This window comes from Rhinolophus sinicus, chromosome 2, assembly GCF_057876585.1.
Source record: "Rhinolophus sinicus isolate RSI-liver-muscle chromosome 2, RSI-T2T, whole genome shotgun sequence".
In the NCBI taxonomy this organism is placed as follows: Eukaryota; Metazoa; Chordata; class Mammalia; order Chiroptera; family Rhinolophidae; genus Rhinolophus; species Rhinolophus sinicus.
In genome coordinates this window covers 174,021,055-174,047,485 of record NC_142502.1, presented here as the reverse complement: position 1 = coordinate 174,047,485, position 26,431 = coordinate 174,021,055, and the positions used below count along the sequence as shown (strand labels likewise).

The window sequence follows — 26,431 nt, the reverse complement described above, 5'->3', positions numbered from 1 at the left end:
ATAGAATGAGAAGGTTTAATATATGCTTGATTGAAGACCCAGGAGGAGGAAAAAAAAAAAAAGAGGATGGGAAAAGGGTATATTTAAAGAATTGATAGTACTACGTTTACCAGAACTGATGAAAATTACAAACCTAAAGATGTAGAAGCATAACATAGTCCAAGCAAGACAAAAAGAAATGCATGCTTAGACCTAGATTAGTAAAACTGCTTATGAAAGACCGAGATAATAGCTTGAAAGCATCCATATGGAAAGATTTCATTAAAAGGAACACAAAATAACAGCAAACTTCTGAACAACAAGGAAATCCAGAACAAATTATATAATAAACAAATCAAGAATAATTATAAAATGTTGAGAGAAAATAACCATCAACTACTAATGATATGTATACCAAATTCTCCTTCAAACATGAACATGAAACAAAGACTTCTATAGAGATAAGCAAAAACTGAGAGCATTTACTACCAAGAGACCGGCTCTAAATAAAGTTCTTTAAAAATTATAATACAGGGGAAAAAAATCATTACAGAAAGATGGGCTGGAATATAATGGAGAAAGGTAGATAAATCTACATCAACATTGTATAAAACAATAGTATTGTAGTGTCTGATTTGTGAGATTAAAAACAAAGAACAAAAATGTCAGACAATATTATTTAAGTCCAGAAAAGATCAGTGCTAAATTGTTATCAAGTACTCCTGTTTTTCCGGAGAAAAATCAAGATGGTTACTTTTTTGCTAAGAGAGTAGATCTTAAAAGTTCTCAGCATTAAGAAAAAAATTTGTTTATGTGAGGTGATGAATGTTAACTAAATTTATTGTGGTGATATTTTCACAACATATACATACATATCAAATTATCGTATGTACACTTAAAACTAATACAATGTTACATGTACATTACAAATCATTAAAACTGGGGTGAGAGTTACTTTTAAGAATTAAACATGCATGGTACCATCTAAAGAATCAACTTTAAAAGAACGGGAATAGGGGCGGCCGGACAGCTCAGTTGGTTAGAGCACAAGCTCTCAACAAGGTTGCTAGTTCAATTCCCACATGGGATGGTGGGCTGTGCCCTCTGCCACTAAAGATTGAAAACAACAACTGGACTTGAAGCTGAGCTGCGCCCTCCACAACTAGATTGAAGGACAATGACTTGGAGCTGATGGGCCTTAGAAAAACACACTGTTCCCCAATATTCTGCAATAAAATTTAAAAAAATAATAAAAGAATAGGAATAGAATGTATACCAAACTCATCAGAGAGAAAAAAGGAAAAGGTAATTAAAATGGACATACCAAAAAAGCTCAGTCAATTAAAAAGAAAAAAAATTTAACTGGAAAAAAAAAAGAAACAAGAAAAACAAGCAAGACAAAAATCAACAAATAACAAGACTGTAGAAATTAGTTCAAGTAGTTTAACAATTACAATAAATTTAAGTGGATAAAACTCACCAAATAAAAGAGATTGTCATGTTAAATTAAAAATTTTTTAATTCAGCTAGTTATATGCTCTGTAAAGAGATATACCAAAAGCACAAGGACCCACAAATGAACAAAGATATACCAGGCAAAAACTACCAATAGGAAAGCTTGTGCGTCACTATTAATATCAAATGAAAGCCACTTTAAGTAAAAAACCTATTCATTGATTAAGAAGGTAAATAATGACAAAGCGTTCAATCCACCAGGAAGATTTTAAACATGAAAATATCTAACATAATATAGTTTCAAAATATGTGAAATAAAAACTGACAGAACAGGGAGAACAGGACAAAGACACTATTAGGAAATTTCAACCCATCTCTCTCAATTATTAATAAATCAAGTATACCAAAAGCAGCCCAAAAAAGAAGATAAAAAGCTGATCTACTTTTCAGATTGACAAGTTTGATTCAATAAACACAGAATTTTGTGTTTTACAACTAGAGCAAACTTATAAAATTCATTACTATGATTCCAAAAAAAGATCTCAGTAAATTTAAATTAGTAGTAAAGACAACAATGATCAATAACAGCAGCAGTAAACACTTATATAGGGCTTTCTGAGCGCCAGGTGCTAAACACTGCCATTTACTAACTCAATTATTTTTCACACAACCCAATGAAGTAGGAAACCATTTCAAGGATAAAGAAAGTGATGTCCAGGTATGGTAAGTAACTTGCTCAACATTACACTATTAAGTTCAAGTGAGGGAATTTGAACCCAGACATGTGGCTTCAGAATCTGCTATTTCTCCTACACTACCAGGGTTGCCAAAAAAATGTACACATTTTAAGAGATGTTATCTATGTATCACTTTTTGAAGTTGAATTGAATTACGGTAGCAATGTGTATGTAGAAGGACATTTGCTCAAAAGATGGCGATGATCAAATGAATGCTAGCATCATTCATTGTATTATAATTTTAATAGATTTTTCCTTTCTTAAAATATGTATACATTTTTTTCTGGCACCCTCTATATACAGGCACAGGTATCATATAGTACATGATCTCTGATCTTAAGGTATTTAAAAGTTCAACAATAACACAAAAATGCCTATATATGTGGATATTTTAAAAGAAAACTTCAAAATAACTTCTGGGACAAAGGAGAAATCACAAGAAAAAAAATTTTTACACTTTTCAAACCAAATGATAATAAAAACAATACCTAAAAGATAAAGGTGGTCCCAATTGGAATAATAACAAAATATATAAAATGAAAAGTAAAGGTTTCTACATTTAAATCCTGGCTTCATATCCTTGTACATATCAAAAAATGGCATTTTTTTATTTGAAAAAATGAAATCACGATATACACACTAATCGTATTGTTTTTTCTTTCACTGAATATCTTGATCATCTTTCCAACCTATCACCTACAAATCCACCTCTTTATCTTAAAAAAGTTGCACCATATTCCAAGTATGAACCATGATTCACTTACTGGACTCCCAGTGATAAGCACATAGGTGGTCACCAGTTTTTTATTTGTATGAACAATGCTGCAATGGCTCTATAGGCCCAAAAGCAACCTCCTGGTTTCCCTTTGCCACATAACTGACAGCATGGGAGTGTCAGCATTCCGTGAATAGTTTTTAGTATTTTTGCAATTATGGTGTACCTTCACATCTGAATCAAACTTAGTTAAATGTTAACTTAAGTGAAACTGAGAAGCAGTTGTAAATTATTATGATCAAATAGTGCCCTGAAGATACTTTTACACGCTTCAAAGAGGCTCATTTTTTAGAATTTAAAGCTTAAGTCCTCTAATTTTGGTAAAGTTAACCTTACCTTTTTTCCAGTTTGGGTTGCCTTATTTTATATTATACTTGGAATCTGAGCTATGTTTACCCTTCTGACTGAATCTGGGATGTAAAAATATATGACATACTATTGATTTTATTGAAGTTAAAACAAATTATACCAATGTTAACTAAAATAATTTGACGTAAATTAGCTAATTTAGCTTTATCACTTATGTTTTACCAGAAATGTACAGCTTCTTCCTTATGTTTTGAAACTACTCATTGTAGCAAAATGTTGTAAAAATGCCCATATTGTTTCCTTTAATGCTTATCTGTATGAAAGCAAGTGAACTTTCATTTACTTTTTGGCCATTAAGTCAAACTTAAATACGGCATGCCTTTTTTTTTTTTAGATTTTTATTGGGGAAGGGGAACAGGACTTTATTGGGGAACAGTGTGTACTTCTAGGACTTTTTTTTTTTTTCCCAAGTTGTTGTCCTTTCAATCTTAGTTGTGGAGGGTGCCGTTCAGCTTCAAGTTGTTGTCCTTTTAGTCTTAGTTGTGGAGGGCGCAGCTCAGCTCCAGGTCCAGTTGCCATTGCTAGTTGCAGGGGGCGCAGCCCACCATCCCCTGTGGGACTTGAACCAGCAACTTTGTGGTTGAGCCCACTGGCCCATGTGGGAATTGAACTGGCAGCCTTCAGAGTTAGGAGCATGGAGCTCTAACTGCCTGAGCCACCGGGCCAGCCCTTGCCTTCTTTTTTTAATAGTTAATTTTTCCTAGTTTTGTATGAAAGCTGAAAATCTCAGTACATAATTGCTTGATTTTGTACATCCACATTTCTACTTTAACTGAAGGACGAGACTAAAATTGTGACTTTAACTGAATCGAAATTTAATATAGGCTCCAAAAGGAAGAAACTCTGTTCATCACCATGTCTCTTAGGTCCTAAACCTGTGCCTGGCACATTAGTGCACCTTCTACAAGTATTTGTTTAATAAATGAATATTTTTAATCTTTGACAGTGGAACTGATCATCAAAGAGCATATTCAGTGTATGGCAGACACTGTCTCTAAGAAAAATACAACAATTTATAATCCCACCTAGAATCAAACCAGAAAGTTGTCTGAAAATATTATGAGTTCTAGTCTCAAACCTAATAGTTTGGAAGGGTCTGGAATATTTATATATGTATGTGTGTGTACACACACACACACACACACACACACACACACACATATATATTTATATATGTATTTATGTATGTGTGTATATATTTACATATGTATGTATGTATGTATGTATGTATATGTGTGCATATATACACATACACACATGAGTTTATTCATGTTTCTTAACACCAATTATGTACTTTCAGTCTGAAATCTGTAGCCTTCGATTTTATGGAAATTTTCTTATATTATTTAACATTTACATTATCAATTACCTTATCATGCTATAAAACAGAAATATTCAATTACTCTTTTTATTTCTGATAGTCCTACTATTTAAGACATTGAACAGCCTAGATTGGTGCTCCAATGTTCTTACCTTCTCTCTCTTTTTGAAATTCTCCTTTGACCTATGCTCTGGGAAATTTCTTCACCTTTAACTTTTTGTATTTCTGTTACAAATTTTTATTATTGCTACATGGTATTTAATATCCTAGAGTTCTGTTTTCTGATTTTTAAAATAGCATTCTGTTCTTTCATGGGTGCAATCTCATCTTTTATTTCCTTCTGTGCATATTATAGTTTTAAAAGTTATTTGTTTTAAATTTTCTCACGTATGTTTTTCTCACTGAATTGTCTCTGCTTCTTCTGAGTCTGTATTTTAGATTTTGTCTCTCATGATGGAGGTTTTCTTCCAAGGTGATCCTTAGTAATCATGAGTAAAACACAGGCAGTTAAAAAAGCTGACTGGAAATTTTGGGTGCATGGGTGGGTCTTATAGACTGATAAGCTCCAAGAAGTGTGATTAAGATGATCTCTGTTTAGCTAGTAATCTATAAATTTGCCTGCAGCCTTTTTTGAAGTTATTCAATTTCTTTAGGTCTCAATCCACCAATCTCCTGCTGGAGCACAGGTAGGGAGGAGGAAGGCAGTGGTGGCGGTACAAATATGCCTCACTACTAGCATCCTGGAAGCCAAGCAGGAGAATGAATCACTGTTCAGTATTTGTATTCTACTTGATTTCCCTAATTTCAGTACATTGCCTCATTGCCTGCCCTCAGCTACACGCGTGGTTTCTCTGAATTTGAAATCTGTATGGTTTTATTTTATTTCAAAATAATCTTCCTGTCTCCTTCTAAAGTAAGCCATCAAAATGCTTCTTACTAACTTTCAAGAGAAGGTTCTTCTTTTCAACCCTATGCCTTACGTTCTCTATGATACATAATATCACCAATTCTGGAAACTTTCTGGTATTCTGCAGCCTTAGCTAGCTTGCTTATTACTGGCATCTGCTCCTTAGCTCTGAGAAAAACTCCATCTAGTTTTCATCTTTCAAAATTGTTGACATTGCCTGCCCATCTGCTGTTTCCTTTGTTTTTTTCACCCTTGTAAGATTTGCTCTTTTGTGTTTCAATATTCTCATTTTAGTGGGATTCATATGGAGCAGGAAAAGATTCAGTTACCACGTTTAATGATAAGCCCTTCTACCTTTCTGTACACAGTAAGAAATGAAATGTAAATAATGCTGGACAAAGCAACCTACTGTCAGGAAAAGAAATAAACCACAAAATGGCTGATAACAGATCTTACTGTGAAATAGAGTTTGATAAGAGCAGAGCAGGAAGATAGTCAAGACCTCATAGGTGAACAGGAAGTAACAATTAAGCCAGGCAGCTGATGAATTTCAGACATAGAGTTGCTAAATTAAGGCATGAGAATTGAAGTCTTTGTAATTAACTTACTTGTGTGTAGTCTGTCAGACCTTTGGAATGACTTCTTCCCCGAGCCTAGCAAAGGATTTTCCACTTTAACTGAAGAAAAGCTTGAGTTTGAGTTCTGAGAGCTGCTTGATTGTCCATCTGATTGTTTTCCTTCCCATATTGCTAGGGGAAAATTATATAAAAGACTGGTGACATTGAGTTTATAGATAGAAATCAATCAAGTCATTGAACACTAACTAAACGGAGTCACGTATGAAGCAATGTGACCTTGCAAATGTGCTTTAAGACTGAGAATTAAGACTCAAAAAGTAAAATAAAATCCCTTCCTTCCTTCTAGCACATTATTTGCTTCTGGTGGTAAATTTCCTTCTGAACAAAAATGCAAAGTTCTTCCAGACACAATTTAAATCTGGCAGGCCCATACAATCAGCTGGTATCAAAATGAATTGTGTAATAAAACACAAACTGTATCTAGAGCAGTTTAGGTAAAAAACAAAACAAGCAACTACAACAACAAAAATCCAAAGGTCTGTACATATGTCCAATGGAAACTCACAAGTAACACATATTCTAAGAAAAACATTTATTTATTTATTTATTTATTTTTAAGAAGGGCGCGGCTCACAGTGGCCTGTGCCAGGATTGAACCGGCAACCTTGGTGTTATCAGCACCACGCTCTAACCAACTGAGCTAACCGGCCACCCCGAAAACCTTTTATTTTTAAAGAAGGTAATTGGTGAAAAGTTCACTTTGAACATCTTTTGGAAACATCAGCTTTCTGAGGTTACTGATTAGATACTTCCAAGTATTAGATAAGACATCCTGGAAGTTAGTCATTGATCTCACAAATCCCACTGATGTATTTTTTAATAACTGCATGATTATCCTTGTACATATTTTCCATTTACTCTGGAAGGATTTATATTGATAATTTGGCAGTACAAGGATTATGTAAGTAAATATAATAATTGAAAAAGAAATTATATAGAATAAAAATTGGAAAGCCAACACAAAAATACTGTAAAAAAACTTCCAGTGAAAAGATACCCAGTCTGCCTACCAGGTTTGACAGTTACAGAGTCACTGGCTGCTTTGACAGTCTTCAGAGAGAGATGCTGACTGGAGGAGATGGACATGGTTGGCCTGCATTGCTGCTGCTGCTTCTTCTGCTGTTGCTGTTTTAGAGCCTATAAAGAGAAAACTGATTATAAGAAACGAAACAAATCAGTTTTTAAAAATAACAAAAAAATGACTTCTTTTTAAGTGGCAAAGAGCATGCTGATCATCCAGTTTCTTTGAAATCTAACAAAGTAAACAACCTATATTAAAGCAATTAAACACAAGGCCTCAATGATCCTTAAGAGTTTGGATATTTTTGCCAGCAATATTCCTTTATAAAATATGAAAAACAGTCATTAACATTTTTTAGAACTTAAAAATCACCAGTAAGCCACGGACTTCTCATACTTGTAGTAGCATAGAATTCAATGTTTTCGGTCATTTCTAAACATAGAATTAATTTTAGACGCTGAACTAAGAAGAGTCCCGTTTGCATCAACTCTATGCAGAAATGTAAATTTTTAGCTTATGCATGTTTTAGAGGTGTTACATTTGAACAAAAGGTTGTAAATAACTACTTGAGTTTGAGCTTGTGTAAGATTTGGCCCAATGATCAAATCTCACCAATTTACAGCAATGCAGTAAATAGAAGGGAAGTAAGATTAGCAAATACTGGTTCTAAGAATAATGTGGTTCCTTCTGACTATTTCAGAATATTTTTATTACTGTGATGTTCTTAGTTTACAGAATACACTATACTAAACTATTTAGAATGAACAGAAAGACAAATAACATCCCAGATTTTAATCATGAAGATACACGAAGGCAACTTTTTAACTCAAAGTTTAAGGGGGGAAAAAGACAAAGAAACTGAGAAAGTGAAGCTACATTTCAGGAAAAAGTTGAAAATCTAGGACCTTGCTAAATGGTCAGTGTAAGCTTCAACCTTCAAGACCATTGTGCAGAAATAACTGGCTACTTGTTTCCCATGCTGCTTCACAGTCTAGTTTTCTCGTGCTTCACATTCATACGTATCTCTGGCTCTGCTGTAAAAGCACAGTGAGAACATCTGATCTCCTTCATGTAAGAGGTTCATGAAGAAAAGAAGTGAGACAGTCAGGTGCCTGGCTCACATTCCCTACAACATGTATAATGGGAGAGGCAGAAGCACAGTGTGTAAAAAAATGTCAATGTTGTCTGATCATCGATTATAGCTTCTCTCTCATTCTTTACAATCCAAACAGAAAATGTTCATGGGCTTCCTGGTAGCAGCCACTAATATAATATATATTCCTTGTTACTCCCAGTATCCAGGTCATCCTGAGTTAACGCAAAATTTCCACAGAACCATTTGATTTCACCTATTTTTGCTGTGATCATGTAAATTCAGACACATGATGCAAACAGAATAACTTATAGCCTCTCTATTTAAGAATTGTACATACTGTTTTCCCTCCCTCAGTGTTTTATAAACCCTATTCCTAATTTTATTTTAAAATTTAAAAACAACAATAAGCCTTCACTGTGGTAAAGGATAACTTAGATTGAAGTAATTTTCCTCACCTAATAAAACTATGAAAAACACAGTGGAGACAAGGCCTTACTTTACATACTAATAATTTATACAATTTTCTATACTGGTGTTCCCTAAAGAAAATACAACATTTGACTCCTGGAATTACAGGAGTATAATACAGGAGTGGTATGCATGTCATGAATTAGCTAACAAGGTTCAAGAAAATACTTGCCTTTTCTCTGTGGAAAAGAAGCATCTTATACTTCTTAAAATCTTTCAAAAAGCTTACAGAAATATAAGTGCTACAGGATACCAAGGCAGGCAGTAATTAATGTTATCAAATTGCTAGACATCTCTTTAAAAAAGCACTTTTGGTTTAAATATTTTAAGACCTACATAATTTTTAAATTTTTAATTAGATAATACATGAATACATTCTACCATTTAAATCAAATATAAAGCTAAACTCTCATTTGACCACCACTCAGTCTTGGTCTCCAATCCTTAGAAGTTAAAACTTATTGGTCCTTAATAAGCTTTTTTTTACACTTATGTGTATTTTGTATATACATATTCATGTTTATATTAAAAATATAATATTGTCTTATAAGTATGTATATTTTTTATTAATGGTATGAATGCTCTACATGTCATAATACAACTTAATTTTACCAATTCAACGTTATAGTGTGATATTTCCATGTCTATACATATAGAACAACCTTTTTATAAAGTAAACTTTTATATAAAATTTGTATAGTTGTCCAGCATTTGAATATGCCATTGTTTAGTAAGGAGTTCCCTAACTGATATATATAGGCTACTTGCAAATTTTTGCTATTATAAACTTCAATGCAAATATTTTTCTGTGTATTTATATATGTTTTTCTAACATTAGTTACAAAATGTTCAAATGCTTAGTTGTGGGGTCTGGGCATTTAAAATTTTAATAGATGTTACAAAATTTCTCCCCAAAGTAACAATTTATATTCCACCAGCAAACTACCAGTATCCACTTACCACACACTTGCCAGTGCTTGATATAATTAAGATTTTTACACTAATTTGAGGATAAAAGTAGTCTATTATTTAATGTTTCCTTAATTACTAGTGAGTTTATATTTACTGACCATTTGCATTTCAAAAAAATCAAAAGCTAATTATTTGAAAAGTTCAATAAAATAGCAAACCATTAGCAAGTAGCAACAGGAAAGAAGATGATACATTATAAATGAATAACACTGGAGACAAAAAAGACTTAAAAGAATACTATGTACAACTTTATACCAATATTTGGAAAAAAAATTGGGTTTAGTAGATCATTTTCTAAGTAAACTAAACTTCCAAAATTGGCTCAAAAAGCAGAAAATCAAAAGAAACCAGTAAAAGTAGATAAAACAAAAGTGAAGTGCTAGGAAAACAATTTTAAAAAGTGAGATTTACAGAACTTTCAAGGAAAAGATAATTTCTACAAATTTTTCCAAGAATCTAGACAAATATAGAGCTACACAATTTATTTTACGATGCTGGAACAATCCTGATTCCAAAATTGTACATGGATAGTATTAAAAATGAAGAAGAAAAAAAACAAACAAACAGAAAAATCCAAGCTGAAACTCTTGAAAAAGAAAATTCCATACATGTTTAAAAATATGTAGTTTATTTTAGAGACCTAACTATAGATTAACATTAGAAAATCTAACCATGGAATTCTGTAGCTTTAAAGAGAAAAGCTTTTTGATCATCTCAATAAATGCTGAATGAAAACAAACTTGGAAAATTCAACACCTATTCATAATTTAAAAAACAAACAATCTCTTAGCAAATTAGGAACAAATTAAAATATGATAAAGAGAATCTACCACAAACCTATAACTTGGAGGTACATAAATTATTAAATCCAAATTGGGAAACTGCATGAAATTTCTCCTTAAAAGGACATAATGTCCTTTCAAGAAATTTTCAACAGCTGTCAGAGTCATGCATTTTTAACGTAGGAGATTATACTTCTGATAAACAGACTAGTTTGATTACCTGCTTTAGTGCCTTCTTGCTGTGCTTCTGTGATGGAGAAATGACTTTACCTGCTGGAATGGTGGGTGATGGGCAGCCTGACTGGGGAGAGGATGGCTGTGACAGTCTAGACGATACTAGGAGGGGAAAAAATGACAATGAAAAATTTTGTTATCAGAGTTGACATCTAGCACCATTCCTTCCCCAATCATATGCTGCTACCTGTATTAAGAACTGTGACCAAACACTTTTGGGAAGGATCTTCTTTTTGGAGTTCTACGGCAAACAGCCTCCCTTTTCAGTTTATTTCCTCAGAAAGCTCTAGTGAAGGATGATAGGATGGGGAAGGCATGGGTGTTAGTATTCATTACTTTTCATTCTTAAATTTTTCAATAGAATTGATTGAAGAAGCAGGAAGCAGAATATAAACCGTTAGTCATGAAATTAGATAAAACTTAGAAAAGATTCTAGAGTCCACTGGCCAGTATGTATGTTCCCAAGGTAAATTCAAAGGACATGATTCAGTAGAACCCCACACTGAGAGCACAGGTCCCAGTTTTGCCTAACTTTAAAATGAAGGCAATAAAGCCATTCCACCTCAAAAACTCTACCATAGCTTGAATACGTATATTCCTTCATCTCTGAAATCAATAGTTTTAGGCTTGCTAGTGTGAGAGGGCACCATGAGGATTTCTCCAACAGAAGCAACGTAGGCGACAAAACGTAACCACTCTCTGCTTCATCACTAGCTGTTTCCTACCCCAGAGCTTAGCTGAACCTTAGTCTTATGCGAATGAGGGTCTTCCCATTTAGGACCTATACGTCTCCTAATCGAGAGCAATTGCTCTTCATCTTCTATAAAATGCAACGGTGTATTATTTATGATAAGAGACAAAGAAACTGCTGATTCAGACCCCTTTTTAATAAAAATAATAATCACTACTGCTAGTGATGACTTTGACGAGTATGTATGTGTTTACTAATGACTTCTTCTTTCATAGTAGTTGGACTAAAAAGGCTTGGATAGCAAAATGGCATCCTGTGGTATGGCTAAAAAGCTTTAAGATACCATAGAAAGTATGTTGGTAGGTAGATAGCTACTTAACATGAAAATGCAGAAGCATGGTTCATTGGAACACACAAGTTTTGGAATACAGCATTTCAATTGACTCTTAAGATGTCCTAAGAAAGGAATACACAGTAGATAACACTTAAAGAGGACAAGAGCAGACAATATTAAGATGACTTATCTAGCATCTTTAGCTTTCTATCCCAACCCTTATGATACGATTTATATGTGGAAAAGAACTGACATATAGTAAGTGTGATATTAAATAAGTTGCTTGTAATATATCATACAAAAATAAAGTTGGATAATTCTGAGATGGTTGCAACAAAAAGAAACCATATCCTCTACAGTTAGATGTTGAACAATTTTTTTTTTAATAACAGCTTTACTGAATGTAATTTATATACCAGCCAATTCACCTAATGTATAAAATCCAATGGCTTTTAATATATTTGCAAAGTTGTGCAAGCATCACCACACTCTTCATCACCCACCAAAAAAACCCTATACCAGTTAGCTATCATTCATTCCTCTTTCCCCTAATCTGTGTTTGTAGTCCTAGGCAATCACTAATCTACTTTCTGTCTCTACGCATTTGAACATTTCATATAAATGGAATCATACAATATGTGCTCTTTTGTGACTGGCTTTTTTTACTTAGCATATTTTGAAGGTTTATCCATTTTAAGCATGTATCCATATTTCACTCCTTTTTATCATCATATACTAGTCCATTGTATGCATATGCCACATTTTGCTTCTTCATTTAGCTGGCGGACATTGATTGGGTTGTTTCCACTTTTTGGCCATGAAGAATAATGATATGAAAAGCAACAGTTAGTGGAATTTTTTGATGGACATGTTTTCAATTCTCCTGGATTCATATTTAAAGTGGAACTGCAGGGTCTTACAGTAGCTCTGTTTAACTTTTTGAGAAACTGTTAAACTGTTTTCCAAAATGGTCAAACCATTTGTAAAATTCCACCAGGAATGTATAAGACTTCTAATTTCTACACATCCTTGCCAACACTTGTTATTGTCTTTTTATTTGACCAATTTTTTTTAAATGTCATAATGCAAATATTTAAAAACTATTAATATTTAACTATGTTTATTTTCTTTTGTAATAGTTTGCATAAATCTGAGAATATACATTTCCTCACCTGCCTCATATACTGCCTGAAAATAAACAGAAAACCAACCAACCAAAATAACCCCATTAGAGAACATAAAAATTCTACTTTGCAGCCTAGAAAAGAGATAAAAAGCTATCCTAATTACCAGGGGAAACTGTTTGGAATGCTTCCCCTTACAGGAAAGCCCTAACAAATAAAACCATAAACATATCTCAAAGCCAAGTGAACTAAAGCATGAAGATTCCAGGACCCACCAGGGAAGAACATCTCCTAGAGCTGACTTAATGCCAACTTCTAATGGTCTTATAATTTCTACGAAACTTTATTAAACTTTGTCCTGACTTTTAAATATTAAAGGCTCAGAACTATAAACGGCAAACAAGATTTAAAAACATGTTGAGAAACTTTTAGTGGCTTACTCTGTCTTCAAAGACACATAATTTTATTAATTAGAGCAACCAAGAATTACGTATCTTCTATGTGCCTAGCAATCTGTGCTGGGTTCTTTTGAACAGGATTTCACTGAACTCTCATCAAGACCCTCTAAGGTGGGTTATATATTTCTACCCCCACCAAACTTCTCTAATTTTACACTCTGAGATAACCAAATAAAATGGTTGGGTTGACATCCTTACTGGTATTTTTCTACACAAATAAAAATATGAAAAGATTTTTTACCACGTATTTATAAATTTTAAATATATGCATTCACATGAATGTGATGATTATCTAAATTTTATGTATTAAGGAAATTTAATAAGCTTGCTAAAGGGCACATAGCTAGTAAGGGGCGCAGCCAAGATTGAAACTTGGTATATTTGCAGAATGAGTAGGTACCTGTAGAGGGCTGAATGGTGGCCACCAAAAAGTTACGTGTCTCCTAATCCCCAGAACCTATGAATGACAGGTTATTTGGGAAAAGGGTCTTGGCAGATGTGGTAACTTAAGGATCTTGAGATGCGAAGATTATCCTGGATTATCCCAGTCGGTCCTAAATCCAGTGACAAGGGTCCTTAGATACACAGAGAAGACAGACACGGAGAAGGTGACGTGAAAACAGGCAGAGACTGGAGTGATGTGATGTGGCCACAAAGCAAGTAAGTCAGAAGTCACCAGAAGCCAGAAAATACAAACAACAGATTTGTCCCCTAGAGGCTCTGTAGAGGGTGCAGCCCCGCTGACATCTTCACTTCGGAGCTGGCCCCAGAACTGTGAGAAAAGAAATTTCTATTGTTTTAGGGTAGCCAGTTTGTGGTAATTTGTTATAGCAGCCTCAGAAAACTAATACAGTACCTAAAAACTAATTTTCTGTTTTAAAGTATCATTATCAACTCATGGATGTTTATATCCTTGAAATGTTTAAATCAAAAGCAATTATTTTAGGCCACTCAAATTGTTCCCTTTCGGGACAGTGGGAGCTCCTTCAAGTCGTAAACCGTCTTTGGGCCGTGGCCCCAGCAATACCTGATTACTCCCATGCTATCTGGCACAGAAACAGTCTCAGGCAAATCTTGCATATTTTGTTGCCCAGAATTGGATCAGCTATAATACTTTTCCAAGGAGCACTGATATCTTTTAATTGGAAATGGTAGTAAGATACCACGCCCTGCATACTCGTGGTGCTCACTGCTACTGGGGTAGCTGGTTCTAGGGCTTTTCAATGGTTACAACAAGAAAAGTCTCTTTTTAAAGGAGAAAAATAAATGTATGCATAGATAGCAAATTCAAACTAAGATTGCAGGACTGTCCCTTAACTTTTCTGATTTTATATTGCTATCACGTTTCTTCTTCCCTGATAATCCTGGTTCCTAATAACATTAATTATTAACTTGCTATTATAGATAGAGTTTGAAAAAATCCACACCAATATGATTGCTGAAAATAAGACTATTGACTGCAGTTTAAGATTTTCTTTGTGTCTGGTCTCCCACACCTAAGATATATCTCACAGTAACTTACCTATGTGATTATGCAACAAATTTTATGTACACCTGAGCTTGCTTTCAGTTGTTTCGTATTTCTAAAAAATACATCTTAAAAATTTAATTGTTTTAATTATGGAAAGGTATAAAAAAAAGTTACTTTCATGTAAGTTCAGCTCCCTCCCTTGTCTACAGCCCTTTATTACCTCTCTTCCTCTATAGGAAATGAATTATATTATTGTTTTTTTACTTGTATTTTTATTTTCGTGAAAATATAAGTGCATACATTTTAATTCTTTCACTCATTTTTTTAAGCAAAAAATCACGTACTATAAACTACCAACTTGATTTTTTTATAACTTAATATAATTAATATACTCTGGGGAATATCCTAGAACAGAATATAGAGATCTTCTACATTCCTTTTAACAGCTGCATAGAATTCTACTGTACAGAGGTATCATAATTTCTTCAACCAGACTTTGATGAGTATTTTGGTTCTTTCTGGTCTTTTGCTCTTCTTACTGCAGTGTCTTAACCAGTGATTCTTACGGAGTTGGACCAAGAATACCACCACCACTACCTAAAATTCTGTTGGAAATGGAAATTACTGGGCCTCAGCCCAGACCTACTGAATCAGACTCAGATTTCTGGCCCAAAAATCTTCATCATAAGCTCTCCAGGTGACACTAAAGCACGCTCGAGTTTGAGAATCATTGGTCTTAAGCTGTGCTATGCTCTTTTGTATTGTTGACAGTGTATCTGAGGATTGACTCTTAGAAGTATGTTTGCTAAGTCAAAAGATAAAAGCCTGCTTCCAGAACCAAGAGAAAAGTTTCACCATTCTCAGGTTTTAAAATGAATTCATGTGGTTACCAGAGGGTAAGGGGGTGGGGGGTGGGAGATGAGGGTAAGGGGGATCAAACATATGGTGATGGAAGGAGAACTGACTCTGGGTGGTGAACACACAATGGGATTTATAGATGATGTAATACAGAATTGGACACCTGAAATCTATGCAATTTTACTAACAACTGTCACCCCAATAAATAAATAAAATAAAATAAATGAATCCATGCCATGTTTTCCTTTAGTACCTGGTTTCAAGTCTTATATCTTTAATTTGTTTGGACTTTATCCTGGAGTATGGTGTGAGAAATAAATCCACTTTCATCTTTTTGGCTATTCAGTTGTTCCAACACCTTTGCACACACCATACACAAAGGTCAGAGTTTTTGTTGTTGTTGATGTAGTTATTGCAAATGTGTTCTTTTTTTTCATTGATTATTATCCTTGTATTTGGTGGCCATTTGCCAATGCTAAAATTACATCCTGCTACTTTACTAAATTCCCTTCTTCATCAATTTTTATCTCTGTTGATTCTTTTGAGTTTGTCAGATACATAATTATATCATCTACACACAGAGGTAGTTTTCATTGTTCTTGTCAATTACTGTTCCACCTGCTTTCTCTTGCTTACTTTTGTTGAAATAAACACCCCTAACATAGTATTAAACAGGTAGGCCTCGGGGACATTGCACGTTCAGTTCCAGACCACGGCAATAAAGTGAGTTGCACGAATTTTTTTGGTTTCCCAGTACATATAAAAGTTATGTTTACCCTGTAGTCTATTAATTGTGCGACATTATTAAAAAAACACAACATACATACCTTAATTAAAAATACTTTATTGCTAAAGAATGCTAACCATCATCTGAGTCTTCAGCGAGTCGTAATCTTTTTGCTGGTGGAGGGTCTTGACTGGGTGTTGATGGCTGTTGACTGAGCAGGGGGTAGTTGCTGAAGGTTGGGGTGGCTGTGGCAATTTCTTAAAATAAGACAACAGTGAAGTCTGATGCATCGATTGACTCTTCTTTCCATGAACAAATTCTCTGGAGCATGTAATGGTGTTTGGCAGTATTTTACTCACAGAACTTCTTCCAGGATTGGACTCACTCCTCTCAAACCCTATTGCTGCTTTATCAACTAAGTTTACGTAATATTCTAAGTCCTTTGTTGTCATTTCAACAATTTTCACAGCATCTTCACAAAGAGTAGATTCCACCTCAAGAAATCGCTTTCTTTGCTCATCTATAAGAAGCAACTCCTCATCCATTAAAGTTTTACCATAAGATCGCAGCAGGTCAGTCACATCTTCAGGCTCCACTTTAGCTCTTGCTGTTGCCACCAAATGTGCAAATTACTTCCTCCACTGAAGTCTTGAACCCCCAAAAGTCATCCATGAGAGCTGGAATCAACTTCTTCCAAACTCCTATCAAGGTTGGTATTTTGACTCTTCCCACATATTACTAATGTTCTTAATGACATCTAGAATGGTGAATCCTTTCTTTCCAGAAGGTTTTCAATTTACTTTGCCCAGATCCATCAGAGGAATCACTATTTATGGTAGCCATAGCCTTATAAAATGCATTTCTTTTTGGTATGTTGACATTACTCCTTGATCATGGGCTGCAGAATGGATGTTGTTAGCAGGCATGAAAACAACACTCGTCTCGATGTACATCTCCATCAGAGCTCTTGGGTGACCAGGTACACTGCCAATGCGCAGTAATATTTTGAAAGGAAACTTTTTTCTGAGCAGTAGGTCTCAACAGTGGGCTTAAAATACTCAGTGAACTATGCTGTAAACAGATGTGCTGTCATCAGGCTTTGCTGTTCCATTTACAGAGCACGAGCAGAGAACGCTTAGCATCACCCTTAAGGACCCTCGGATTTTCAGAACAGTAAGTGGGCACTGGCTTCAACTTCGAGTCACCAGCTGCATGAGCCCCTGACACGAGCCAAGTCAGTCTGTCCTTTCACGCCAGGCACTGACTTCTCTCTAGTTATCAAAGTCCTAGACGGCATCTTCTTCCAATAGAAGGCTGTTTCGTCTACACTGAAAACCTGCTGTTTAGCGTAGATGCCTTCATTAACGACCTTCCCTAGATCTTCTGGATGACTTGCTGCAGCTTCCACATCAGCACTTGCTGCTTCACCTTGTGTTTTGATGTTACAGAGTTGACTTCTTTCCTTAAACCTCATGCACCAACCTCAACTTCAAACTAGCTTCAAACGTTTCTTCTGCAGCGTCCTCACCTCTCTCAGCCTTCACAGAATAGAAGTTAGGGCCTTGCTCTGGATTAGACTTTGGCTTAAGGGAATGTTGTGGCTGGTTTGATTTTCTTTCCAGGCCACTAAAACTTTCCCCATATCAGCAATAAAGCTGTTTCACTTTCTTCTCATTCGTGTGTTAACTGAGATAGCACATTTCATTTCCTTCACACACTTTTCCTTTGTGTTCACAACTTGGCTATCTGTTTGGTGCAAGAGATCTACCTTTTGGCCTACTGTCTTGGCTACTGACATGCCTTCCTCACTAAACTTACTCATTTATAGCTTTTGATTTAAAGCGAGAGATGTGAGACTGTTCCTTTCACTCGACCACTTAAAGTCACCACAAGGTTACTAACTGGCCTAATTTTAACATCACTGTGTCTCAGGGAATAGGGAGGCCCGAGGAGAGGGAGAGAGGTGGGAATGGCCAGTGGGTGGAGCAGTCAGGACACACACATTTTATCGATCAAGTCTGCCATCTTACCTGGACACAGCTCTTGGTGCCCCAAAACAATTACAACAAGAACATCACAGATCGCCATAACAAGGATAATGATAATGACAAAGTCTGAAACACTGTGAGAATTACCAAAATGTGGCTCAGAGAGCAAATGCTGTTGGAAAAAATGGTGCTGATAGACTTGCTTGACACAGGGTTACCACAAACCTTCAATTTGTATAAAAAAATGCGGTATCTGTGAAGCCCAATAAAATGAGGTATGCTGTATAAGAACTGAGATAGTAGAATGGAAGTGACTTCTTTCAACCTATATACCAGTGATTAGAATTAACGGAAACAGTAGTAAGTAGAAAAACAAATCAAAGAAGCTAGTATATTAACTCATACTAAATGGACAAGAGAATAAAACCAACAGAAAGCGGTCTATAAACAAAAATCTTGTTCCTCTTGGTATGTGGCTATGAAAATTTGAGTCAACAGAGTTGCTATTCTCTGATCCATATGACATATCTTAATTTCCCCAAGAAATAACTTCATGTATTCCTACCACCTGTAAATAATGGAGATCAGCACTAAATAACAATCTGATCCCAACTTCTTTCCCCTTTTTTCCCCAAAAATCCCCTCTTCCAGCCAAACTTTTCTTACCATTGCTTCCTGAAAACACTGTACACACATTTCCACCTTCTTGCCTTTATATGTTTTCTTTCCATGATATATCCTGTCATCACTAGAGGTTATACTCTCAAGGAAAGGACAGTATATTAAAATTTTCTACAGCTCATACAATACTTACTAACCCAGATAAAGTTAATTACTCTCTTCTCTATTGATGGTATAATATGATAAACTCCTGTTACTTATGAAGTTATTTTCTAATCATCTGCTCGTTTTTCTATACTTCTAGATTATGGGTGGGGCCCATACTTTACATTATGGGTGGGCCCACACCTACCATTATGGAGGGGCCCACACCTTACTCAAACTGGTTTCCCAAATACCTGGCAAATAGTACATACTGAAGAAAGACTAACTAGCAAATAGTTTAAATAGAGATGTTTCCTTGGCTTTGTAAATAAATGAATGGCCTAAACAATACTTCTCAAGATTATATCCTGATCTACTGGTCTTCCAATATGAGCTGCTCAACAGATTAAAAGCACTCATTTAAAAACATAATCTGATTAGAAACAAAAATGCTTGCTTTCATATAAACAGATAGCAACAAAAGATTAACAGATTATGGTCAAAAGATCAGCAGTTACTTATTATTTAACTTTTTAAAAAGTCACCCCAAAAAACAGAGCAATCTAGTCAAGAAATGACATTTTTTTTAAAAAAAAAGCTTAAAATTGTTTTTAGAAAAATATTTAAAACAAATTTTATAGCTTGTATTCATTAAAGCCAGTTTTACATAGTTTACTGAAGTAGTTTCAGATTGTTGGATATTTATGTACCACCCACTGAACATATATATTCAGAAGGTACTACTCTTCAGATATATTATACTACTGAGAATTTTAAATTTCAACAGTTGATTATTATATCGAACAAGTCAAAAGCATATTATTATTCATATTATATACATTTGAATTTAAAGCTTTAGTAAATAATCATTGACAATGTTTTATTTTGTCCTGAAAACATTCAATGGGTCCCTCTAAAGTATTAGAGAGACTGCCAGAAATAATGGAGCAGTAATATCAAAATTAAAAATTAGCTTTATATAGTTGAAGGATTAACAGTTAAAATACTGGTAACTTAAGTTTCAAAAATTGTTTTAATCTTCAAAAATAGTAATCATTCTCTTAAAGGAGAATTCTTATTTTCTGGACAGTCTTTCTTTAGAGGAATTTCATTTCCAAAAGTAACAGACCCTTTTAGCTCTAAATACCTTCTTCCCATAGCAAGTGCAATCTACTCCAAATTGGGCAGACTGTGGCTCTTGATAATATTCAAACAGCCCCCTAACGAAAGATGGAGAGGCCATAGCTGAACTGTCCTTTGCTCCTGGGTACCCTAACTATCCAAATCCCAACAGCGCAGTGTCTTCAATACAAGACAGAACTAAAGCCTCCAACTCACCCACCAACCACCACAGAAAGAAGATAACATCTCTCCCAAAGGTCTCTCCGCACATAAATTTGCCTAAAGGATTTTTTCTCCCCTGCAAACTTTTTAAACAGATGTTTCTATACAGAATCATCTCCTTCCAACTTCACATACATATATATAAATAACATTAGTGGGCAGGGGGTCTGTGGTAGTCCACATAAATCCAAACACAGTATGTATCAAATGTCCTGATTTAAAGTAGTTTCTGAACAAGCAGTAAAATTAACATTACATCATGTTCCTGGAAAGAATTAATAATTCCTTATAGATGAAAAGGTTTATTTCAGGTAATTAATTTTTTCTTAAGACACTTTAAAAGCAGACCAAAATCTAACAAACTTTTCACTATCAGAAGATAAAAATAATACTGTAGTTGCTTTATGCAGCAATATTTGTATTTCATTTGGGGGGAAAAGGCAGAGACATCACTTAGCTATGATCCTACCAAAAAAAAAAAAAAAAAAAAAAGCAACAGAAAGTGTTGATTTTAACTATTTTTCTGGAGTTATTTCACCTTACCTTGGCTTGGAATTCCAAAAAGCTCTTCTCTGAACATTGTTTCCTGTCTGCAAATTAGGAATCCAAACTACAAACTTCTAAGTTTTTCCACTTTACATGGATATCAATAAACTAGTTTTAATATTGGACTGAATGTCAAAGTTCTGTTCTCTGTTCCTATTTGGCTGAAAGGTATACCTATAACTAGATACTTTCTATCGATTTTCAACTACTGAAGTATCAGTTTTGCTGTCAAGGCTCTTTATTTTTGTACATAAAAGGAAGTGGGTTTGATACTATCTCAGTGTTCTTCCTGTCTTACAATGCATTTGAAATAAAGTGATGTCAGATTGAGAGTAAAAACCCAAAATAAGAAAAAGGACTCCGCACAATTAGTTTGCTTTACCTTTATTTGTAATGCACCTGATTTAGAACTGCTTTGCTGCATGCTGCTATCACTACTACCAATTTTCTACTTCAATTTGCACTGGACTATAAAAACATTGATAAATGTATAATATTTAGCTAAAAATATACATAATCTATGCCATATGAATGACCCATGAATGACAGAAGCACATTCTGTGAGACTAAATCATTCTTCATTATTGGTAGGTCAGCATTTATCCATTTCTTAATATTAGAGCTGCTAGAGTAAACATGAATTCCATGTGACATGTACACCTCTCATCTCCAAATAACCATGTGACAGCTACTACTCAAATCTGCTACTGTAGCATATGTAGCTATTGAAAAGTAAAGACCTCCAAACACCATGATTTTGTTTCCAGTTTATTAGTCTGGTCTCCTTTAATATTGATTTCCCTGTTCCCAGCCACATCCATAATTTATGAATATTGCTGTTTCTCTAGCCTGATGACTTGGCTTGGTTCCTAATCTTAGATCAACAATTTCCAAATTTGAAAAGAAAAGTTTAAACTGGGGAGGTAGAGGGGAGAGACAGAGCCTTAACATGTTTGGCTGCGCCTGTCCAGAAAATGTCCTTAGTGCACACAGGGATACAAGCCCTGGCCCACACCTCCTTTCACTACTGACAGGGATTACTCTAAAAATAGGTATTAGAATATTGGTCAGAGGTCTTGACTTTGTCTTGAGATCTGGGTTGCTCTCCAACTGGTTGGGATCTTAAAGCTAAAATCCTCACAATCACAAAATTTGGCCAAATTGCAAATGCAGTCACAACACCAGAGAACACAGATGATGCCACCAATTATCTCAATTCTCTCCAGGAGCAGCACACACATTAACACAAGGATGATAGTGAATAAGGTTTTTTTTCTGATATAGTTCTATTATCAGTAGTTCTAAAGGCACTTAAAATTAACGAGTCAAGTATTCTAACAAACGTGACCCCAGCCTCTAGATCCAAAGACAGCTCACCTAAAACTCAAACCTAAGAGGATATCCAAGCTAGGGAAACTCTTGGATGTCTGCTTTGCTCTGGAAAATCAGTCCAGAGCGAAAAACCTTTGCGTCAGTCCTTATAAAGGAACCATCATGAATTGGCTGAAAACCTGTCTTGCCATGTACGGCTGTTTGGGTAAAAACAATTCGACCTCTTCAAGACTTTGACAAGAAGCAACAGATAAATTAGTAAGAATAGGAGCTAAAAATGTATCCTTAGGTGGAAAATCCACCCCAGGGAAGCTGCAGCAACAAAGACATTATTCTTCACAGGAAGGTTTTCGGGTAAGCTATGGAGCAGACATCAAGGAGGGCATGAGAGCAAAGCCCAGCAGATTGAATGCAGCCTTTGCTTGTAGAAATGAAAAGCATTCTTTTCCTAGTAAGGAGAGAGTTGTTAAGAGTAGCAAGTGCTGAAATTTCAGGTGAGAGGATTTAAGAGGCAAAGAAAATCCGAGTGAGCCATGTCGTCCAATGTCGTAGCCCCTAGCCAGAGGTGGCTATTTAAATTTAAGTAAAAATCAAGTTAAAGCTTTCGTTCCTCGGTCACACTAGCCATTTCAAGTGCTCGGTAGACACATGCAGCCAGGGGCGGCTGTGTTGGGCTGGACAGCATACATACAGAACGTTTCCATGACTGCAGCCATTCTGTTAGACAGTACTGATCTAGAGGGCGAGGGAAAAGAGACCGACTGACGTGGGGCTTGGAAAGGAGGAAGTCCTAACACGGACATTTGTCCTACAGTGCTCAGTACTTTATTGAGGGATCAGGTGGATTTACCTTTCCTTTTCCACCTGCTCTTTTTTCCCTCCTTGTTGCTGCCACCATCACTGCTGCTGCTGCTGTTCTCAGAACTCTGGGAATCTGACTGACCATCACTGCTTTCTTCTGAACCTTCTGATAGCTCTTTCACCCCATCCGGCACATCTTTCTGAAAATGCAGCATCCAATTAGGATTAGTCATCACCATTTCAGCAAATAGCAATTAAATCTCTGACATGCATTGTTGCAACTTAATTGTGCTGATTAATTTTCAGTATTATAGGATTCAGTAGCAGAACCAGCAATATTTTCTGAATTCCTGTCATCTCTCTTCTTTGGCTCAAATTAGCCAATGTTTCCATCTATGGCCAAAGGCAAAAATATTACATGACAATCGCAGGCAGGCACAACACAGAGGCTTAAATTAGACAAAAACTGGGTATAGGTAAGGCCAGGTAAATGATTAACTGTTCAGGATAAAAAAATTATATAATAATTTTGTAAACCATGTATATACATCCATCATCCATGTAAAAGATATATGAATTTGTATGTATGTTAGTACCATTACGTACCATTAATTTTGAATTCAATTAAGAGTCTGGATAGCAAGAGATAGTGCATTATTTGAATCTAATTGGTTCCTGAATATTGGTTAGTAAGTAGCAAGAACCACATATTAAAAAAAATCTTCTTTTTTTTTTTTTTTAATCACATGAATCTTTGGTTTCTGAACTGGATAGTGAGGATGTTAGTCAGAAAGGATACCTGTGTCAGCATAGTATGTACGAGAGATAACAGGATAGCTGCGAGATCAAGAACGAGGAAATTAAGACTTTTGGGTTTAAATTCTGGCTTTTCAACTGTGTAGCCTTGATCAAAATTTTAAACTCTCATGCCTCAGTCTCCCTGTCTATGAGGATAATAGTACCTACCTTAAAAGATCACTCTGAAATAAAATGAGTTAATAAATGTAAAATGCTTAAAATAGTGCCTGGCATATGATAAGAGCCCAACAAATATTAGCCACTATGTATTTATGTAACATATTAAAATATACACATATAAATAAACACATTAATGAATGTTATTTCTAAGTTACAAAATTATGGATGGTTCTTTTTCTTCTCAATATACTTTTTATCTCCCCACATAATTTATTTCTATAATCAGATAAAAATTTAATTCTGACATGTGACCCTCCTACTTATAACTGGCACTCCTAACATAGCCAAGATAGTAAACTCTGATCCAGAAAGGAACTGTTCTTTTCCACTTAAGTTTATATCCTAGTGCCATTTCTTATGCTATACACTTTCTTAAAATACATATCCCATATTTTTCTATTCTTTCCTTCAAAATGCAGGACAACTTTTATAGAGTTAGTTGCCAGCCAGACCTCTTGACCTGTAAGTTCAACAAGTATTTTAAATCCAAATATAACTAATTTCTTAAACTTGTGATCCCTCCAGGATCAACTTGCTCATGCCCTGAATTTTGGAATCATTTTATGCTTTCTTTCACTCATTCCAAATAGTATATATTTTATTTCTCTAATGTCCCTTGCCTCCATCTCTTTAACTACTCTCGTATTTCAAGCCAATTATCTCTTCCAAACAACCATAACTATCTCTTTGACAAGTCTTCCTGCTTTACTCTTAAACCTGTCCTACTTAATTATCTTCCTAAACACGATTTGACCATGCTCTTCTCCTGAAAAACCTCTGCCATCTCCTCAACACACACATTCTCTGCTTCTGTCTCTCCCCCCTTTCCACCTTCCTCCCTCTCTCCCTTTCTCTCTAATTGGTCAGTTAGGCTTTCAAAAGCCTCCAAAGTTTGATGTTGACCTAATGTTTACAACCCTTGACTCCTTACCACACTAGCCCAGAGAGATTATGGTCTAACCGCTCCAATTTACTCTACTTTCAAATTCATTCTGAATCCTTCTATTGGTGCCTTTGCTTAATCGATTCCCTTGTTTTGGAAGGCCCTTCTTCACATTACTTATCTGCTCAAATCTTGTAAGTTTGAAAAACAAATTCAAAAACTTTCTAGATCTCATTATTCAAAATTAATCTTTCTTTCCCTATACTATTGCAGTACTTTATAGTACAGTATTTTATAATACAGTATGTTCTGTCACTGTGCAATTATTTTAATAACTATGTGAGCTTCAAGGATTCAGGGACTACATTTATCCTTTATAGCCTCTACAGTATCCAGCATTTAATACATGTTATTAACAATGTTGAAAGTCTAGAACAGCTAAAACCTAAAAGAAATGCAGAAAGCTCCATGTGGGACTATAGCCTTGTAACCCCAGGAACAAAGTATATAAAAAGGAGGCATTATGGGTAAGTTAGATCTTTTTAATGTTAGTGAGCTACACACAACCACTGAGCATAGTGATGACTACAGCTCAAAGCTAAAAAGGTAAGAAGGACCGAGTCCCACATACACATGGGCATAGTTACTGCATGCCAAGCATTAAGTCTCCTGCTGATAAATTTCCTTCGTGAAGCAAGCCTTCTTCTCAATATATCTGGCTTCAGCTGGCTTAACCTCAACCTCACATTAAGGGTGATCATGAACCTAAGAGATCAATACATTCGGCAACAGAATCATTCATGTATAGACACATGGGCCAAGCCAAACCAAGTCAGCCAAATCAAGATTAACTGAAGGACTCCTGCTTTAGTGCCTCAGTCTCTTTGCTCTTCAGACTTACAGCCTGCAGAATAGGGGTGGGGTGGGTGGGGGGAGTGACGTCATCTACAATGAGGAGAAAGCTTGCCTGAGAAAGAAGCCAAAAGAAAGTGGACAGATCTGGTAACATCTGTTATCAACTGTTACCCATTCCTCATCACATCATTTAAGCTCCTGGATGTAGGCAGAGTTTCCTAGAATTTTCGGATATGTGAACCAATAAATTCTGTTTTACTCAAGCTCATTCATCTAAGTTGGTTCTCCTGTTTGTGACTGAAAAGACACTGGTATGTCAAGGTCCCTTCTCAGTGCAGGAATTAGAAGTTAGCAAACTTGCTATGGTAGAAAGAACACAGGCTTGGGAATTCAGTCAGATCTAGGTTCAGATTCTGTTCTGATATTATTTGGCCAACACTGGATAAGAAAGCCAATCTTCTGAACTTGGGCTTTCTCATTTATAGCAAGGGAATAATAACCACAATTCTGAGTTGTAACAAT

The 26,431-nt window shown here is 35.3% G+C and overlaps 1 protein-coding gene and 1 non-coding gene across 5 annotated transcripts in view; both read right to left on the bottom strand.

The window, feature by feature from the left end:
* ASXL2 (ASXL transcriptional regulator 2) overlaps window positions 1-26,431 on the bottom strand; it is a 122,100-nt gene that overhangs the window by 26,322 nt on the left and 69,347 nt on the right. For 3 of the 4 annotated variants that reach the window (XM_019712756.3, XM_074331791.2, XM_019712757.3), the window contains 4 exons: window positions 23,243-23,393; window positions 10,741-10,856; window positions 7,192-7,318; window positions 6,152-6,292 (listed from right to left, as the gene is read on the bottom strand). In XM_019712756.3, the coding sequence (XP_019568315.3) occupies window positions 6,152-6,292; window positions 7,192-7,318; window positions 10,741-10,856; window positions 23,243-23,393 (535 nt within the window). Of the gene's footprint in view, window positions 1-6,151; window positions 6,293-7,191; window positions 7,319-10,740; window positions 10,857-21,057; window positions 21,209-23,242; window positions 23,394-26,431 lie in introns of those variants that run through there. The other variant, XM_074331792.2, reaches the window with a different exon arrangement.
* Window positions 6,758-6,831, bottom strand: TRNAI-GAU (transfer RNA isoleucine (anticodon GAU)). The gene has a single exon. It is a non-coding gene; the product is annotated as a tRNA-Ile (tRNA).